General features: G+C 36.9%; 1 protein-coding gene across 1 annotated transcript; it reads left to right on the top strand.

Moving 5' to 3' along the window:
- The first annotated feature begins 1,208 nt into the window (after window positions 1–1,208).
- LOC125878536 (uncharacterized) lies at window positions 1,209–2,160 on the top strand. The gene has a single exon (XM_049520132.1). It carries the CDS (start codon window positions 1,225–1,227, stop codon window positions 2,017–2,019), a length of 795 nt encoding a protein of 264 aa, XP_049376089.1. The 5' UTR covers window positions 1,209–1,224; the 3' UTR covers window positions 2,020–2,160.
- Window positions 2,161–5,786: the final 3,626 nt, after the last annotated feature.

Below are 5,786 nucleotides of genomic sequence, written 5' to 3'. Positions count from 1 at the left end.
AGTATCGAGTACCGATTTGGGGACGCGAGTTCATATTAAACTCAACTCTCCATAAGAACCATGTAGCCAACATGGGAGTTAATGGGTCATACTTTTTAGATGAACCCGTAAGATTAAGCTAGTGGATCCACTTAGTAAAATTAGCTTCCTATATCAAGACCAGGTATAGGATGGTCCTCAGGCAACGTGAGGTAAAATGTTGTATCATTAGCTTCCTATATCACGGCAAGGTATAGGATGGTCCTCGGGCAACGTGAGGTAAACGTTGTATCACCACTCATATTCATATTGGTGGTTTGTCGGTTAGAGAAGTTCCCACAGTAGAAAAAACATGGTTCCTCGACGGTTCTGCTTAGTATGGATGGGGGTATGGGACTTCATTCATACATTGCACAAGTAGACCTTGAGAGGAAGCATGGTATTTTCATGATATTATAAATATGATTTTTACGTTATGTTTTAAGAGTTTTACAAGCTTTATATATTGCATGTGTCTTATTGCCTTATATATTGAGTTCAGTTATTCATGAGTTGAACAGAGCCAAGGTAAGTGTTCTCTTGTACTCTTTTCAAGCTTAAGTCGTGGTTTAGCTTTCCAGCTCGCATACTCGTACATTCAATGTACTGATGCCAGTTGGCCTGCATCTTATGACGATGCAGATTCAGGTACCCCAGATCAGCATCCTGCACGTCGTTGATCCAGCTGAGCACTCCAGAGTCAGTGATGAGCCTCCTTGCTTTCCAGAGGACTCAATTATTTTGTGTACTTAGTTTTGTTCTATTAGGATGTTGCGGGATCTGTCCCAACATCCATCTCAGTATTTTAGAGGCTTCATAGACAGTCAGTCAATTAGTATTGAGTCTCTCATCTATGTATATATGTAAATATTCTATTTTGAGACTCGAGCTGCCTTTTGGCATGTTATGCATCAGTTGGTTGTTTTATAACCTTTCATTGCATTGAGTTATTTTGTTAAGTCAGGTTTCCGCTAAGTTAAGAAAGCTAGGCCAAGGGTTCTCTTGGGGCCAGCAATGGTCTCCGAGTGCCGGTCCCGCCCAGGGTGTAGGCTCGGGGCGTGACACAAAGTCGTCTAAAGGAAGCAACGTGGCCAAGTTATTGCATCGTATAGTTGAATTAAAATATCTATAAATGTATGTATCACTTGCAGCTAGCTAAGCTAACTCTCCATTACAGTACTGCACAACAAAATTACAAGGAAAAAAATGGGAAGACAAGACCGGGGTACAAATGCGGGACCTCAAGATAAACAACACTTCAGCCATTCCCACATCTTGAAACTAATTGTGAATCCAACTGAAACAGTACTCACTTGCAATGCTTGTGAGCAACCAAACAATACTAACAAGCCTTTCTATGGCTGCAACACCTGCCAATATTTCCTCCATGAAAACTGCTTCAATGCTCCGCGTTTTCTCAATCACGCGTCTCATCCTTCCCATCCCTTGACCCTTCTCCCAAGTGCGACTTATTCGAGTTGTTCCTTTACTTGCAAGGCTTGTGACTCTGCTGGCAATGGATTTTGCTTTAGCTGTGCTTGTTGTGAATTTGATATCCACTTGCAATGTGCATCTTGTCCGAGTTTGATACTTGTTGATAAACACCCGCATCAATTGGAGCTCAACTTCGGTTCTCCTTACGAAGACAAGGATAGTGAATATGTTTGTGATATCTGCACTGAAATAATGAACAAGGAGAATTGGTTGTACTATTGCGGTGGCTGTGATTTCGCGTCACACTTGCAGTGTGTGATTACTAGTCCTGAAGTCGGTGTTTTCGCCAAACAGCAGCGTCCAGTTCCAAATCCAAATTCAAATTCAAATTCAAATCCAAACCCAAACCCAAATAGAAATCCAAATGCAAGAGTGGAGATGATAAATTCAGCAAATGAAGGTGATGAACAGATAATGGCAGCTCAACTTCGTGCTCAGATTGCGGCACGAGGAAGAGAGGCTTGTCTGGACTTGATGACACCACGAAGACGATACGGTTACTATTAACACTATCATCGTGATAAGAAAATTGTTTAAGCTCAAATTATGTTGTCTTTTAATTGCAAAACAAATGTTTTGGTGTGTTATTTCTCTTTCTGATCACTCTCTTCAATATCAAATGTTAGTACTATTCATTACTATTTCCAATTATAAGTTGTCAATGTTCACTCTAAGAAAACAAAAAGGAATTACTAAGGATCATATATACTAAATTGTTTCCGATAATTCAAATAAATTATTGGTCGTAATACATATACAAAGTTTGAGCCAAAATTAGTGAGTTTGCCGAAACCATGTTTTTTACCGTGCATCTGCCGTTGTTGTCAAACGAAGTTTTAGGTTACAAAGTAATTAAAAGGAGCAGAAATAAAATAGGTGCATTTGAACTTGGGCGTAGAATAATAAGATTAAATTCCCAATTTGACTATGCTTTTAAGCGTTAGTTTTCCCTTGTAAACCACACTCTTCGCAACAATGTTCCAAACACGATTTGTGCGCAACAACAGACAGTAGAACTAACATCCACTAGCCCTATAACACAAAGGTTAAAAGTGCATTGCTCTGTATCATTTGTCCTAAAAATTCATTGAATGTTATTATTGTTGAGTTATGAAGGTGATTAGGGTGTCATGCGGAAGCTTACAATTTGCAAATCATATAGTTGATAAATCAAATAGCAAAAACTTATACTAAAAATCAAAATATTATTATATCAAAACTAATATAAAGAAAAATATTGAAACTTTAGAAAAAATAAATCTACCCATAAACAAGACTCTTAAACGACTACATTGTGGATGTAATTGTATTGTGTTAGAAGAAACAAATCTATATTTATAGAGTCTAAAACCTTTCCTACAAGAAAAGAATTAGCTACTCCAAAACCTTTTCCTAAAATGAAAGAATAAACCAAATATGAAAGAATATTATAATTTCCTTTCAGGAAAAGTAAAAACATTTATGGTAATATTTTGTCTTTTCTTAAATCTTAAATTATGGTAAGAAAATCAGGGTAAAATCTTAACAATTATAAAAGGGGCAGAACTAGAGTAATGTTTGTTATAGTTTTGGTCGAATCGATCGGTAGCTTTAATTCAAACTCTGCATTATTTGTACTCAATATTTATTGAATGTATACAAATTATTGATTTAGTACCTACAAAATTAACAAGATTAGAGTCCAAAAACAACAATCATAAAATTCCAACTCAGCAAAAACATGACACCAAAAAGGCTAAAAGGATTAAGAAGTGAGAATCAACTTGAGAAGCTCGATAAAAGCCTGAGAATCAAGGGCAACCCGGTGCAAAAGCATTCTGTATTCACCGAGGGTCCGGAAAAGGATCGTACTCCAACGTTCAGAAGATTATCAATACAGACTATTAATCAAGTGTTAATCAATAGTCAGCACTAGGATAATGAATGATAAAATGCCAACTTGCTAATAGGAAAAAGTCTAACAGTGGACGTTTACAGGTAACATCCATGAACCTCAATACGGTTGACTTTCCAAAGTAATCAATTTGCCGAAATCTGTGGATCTTATTTTACAGTTTATATCACTGAGATGACAACCTATAAATCTAGATAGAGCTTCTACTCTTTTTTTTTTTTCATTCAGTGTTCGGTGTTCGATATTCATAGTGCCTCACGATTAATTTTGGATTCCCATACGAAAGTCCAACTTTGGGGGTAAAACATTTTCTAACATTTAAGGTGATTCTATATATACTCAAGGCTCAAACTTGACACCTGAATAAAAAAATACTTATCACTACATCACAAACGATACTAATCAAATAGAGCTTATGAGAGAGATAAGAAAATGAACAAGGAAGTTTTAGTGCATGTCAAATTATACGAAGATGCTCGCCATTATTTTAGTAGCCAATGATAACAGCGCTAAGTCAGTCAATATGCTAAAGTAGTGACTTATTTTGGTCACTTTTATGTTTTTGTGGCTTATTTAGGTTCCCAACTCTTATTCGCCTGACAAGATAATTAGTACCAACTCTTTCATTTTATGTGTCATTCTTTTTTAATCTATTTAAAAAAGAATGTTACCTTAGTGTATCAGTAACAATTTAACTTTAAAAGTTCTCTTTTATGTAGTCACACAAGTATCGAAAAAATGTTTTAGACCATAAATTTCAAAGGGTTTTTTTTCTTAAATACCAGTCAAATCAAATGGTGCCAGTATGCCACATTTTACAAAATAAAATAAAATTGGGGTAGGGGAAAGGGAAATGAGGGAGGGAAATACAATGTGGGGAACCGAACCTCATCAACAAGGGAAGAATTTAAATAGTCAACCAACTAAGCTACTAAGATTCTCTTATACCGCATAAAATGAGACAGAGAGAGTATTAAGAAGCTTCAATAATCAGACTCCAATATTATCTGATACAAATTAGAAGAATCTCTAAATGAAGTAGTAGTCGACCAGCCCTACAAAAATGTTTGATGAAATCCCAACTTGCCAAGAGCAAAAAGTCACTGTCACGCCCCGAGCCTACACCCTGGGCGGGACCGGCACCCGGAGACCATTTCTGACCCCAAGCGAATCCTTGGCCTGGCTTTCTTAACTCAGCGGAAACCTAACTCAACAGAAAACTCAATGTAAACACAAGGTTACAAAACAACTTAATTTATAACATCTGGCCACAAAGGCAACTCGAAATCTCAAAATAGGATATTTACATATATACATAAAATAGAGACTCAAAACTAACTGACTGACTGTCTATGAAGACTCTAAAGTACTGAGATGGATGTTGGGACAGACCCCACAACATCCTAATAAAACAAAACTTAAGAATGCAAAACAACCGAGTCCTCCGGAAAGCAAGGAGGCTCACCACTGACTCTGAACTGCTCAGCTGGATCAACGACGTGCAGGGTGCTGATCCGGGGTACCTGTATCTGCATCGTCATAAGATGTAGGCCAACTGGCATTAGTACATTGAATGTACGAGTATACGAGATGGAAAGCTAAACCACAACTTAAGCTTGAAAAGAGTACAAGAGAACACTTACCTTGGCTCTGTTCGACTCATGAATAACTGAACTCAATATATAAAGCAATAAGACATATGCAATATATAAAGCTTGCAAAATAGCGTGAACAACTTAGCTCGTTAGTGATAAAACGATAACGACTCAACTTTATTTATATAAAAGTAATATAACTTTAGTGGGAGATTCTTTAACCGACAACCACAACTATGAGCCCTAGTGGTGGTACAACGTCTTACCTCACGTTGCCCAAGGACCATCCTATACCTTGCCGTGATATAGGACCTTACTTTTGCTTAGTGGATCCACTAGCCTAATCTTACGTGATCATCTAAAAAGAATGATACGTTAAGTCCCATGTTGGCGCATGGTTCTTATGGAGAGTGGAGTTAATATGAACTTGTGTTCCTAATTCGGTGCTCAATACTACTCCCAAAAATACTTTGGCTCATAAGTGTCTTTAAACACATCTTTCTTTAATTGAGATAATTGCTCAAAACTTAGCCAAAAAGGCTCTTTTGGAAAACATGGTTCCCTTCTTACTCAAATGTAAAACATTTACAAATTCTTTGGGAATACTTAGTTCCCTAGTAGCTTTTGAGAAAAGGACTCAACTTTATGCTCTTGACTTAACTTGAAACTCGAGACTCTTTACTTAACTTGGAACTCTATACTCTTGCTTGAGTTGAACTTGAAACGAAGATAAAACGTTCAATAACGACTCTTGAAAAGCTTTGAGGACTTGCTTCTTAACTTTG

The sequence above is a fragment of the Solanum stenotomum genome, chromosome 1, assembly GCF_019186545.1.
Source record: "Solanum stenotomum isolate F172 chromosome 1, ASM1918654v1, whole genome shotgun sequence".
NCBI lineage: Eukaryota > Viridiplantae > Streptophyta > Magnoliopsida > Solanales > Solanaceae > Solanum > Solanum stenotomum.
This window is presented reverse-complemented; position numbering and strand designations above follow the sequence as displayed.

Bases quoted from the DNA above. Each gene is read 5' to 3' on its own strand.
- LOC125878536 (XM_049520132.1), top strand. From the start codon at position 1,225: ATGGGAAGACAAGACCGGGGTACAAATGCGGGACCTCAAGATAAACAA.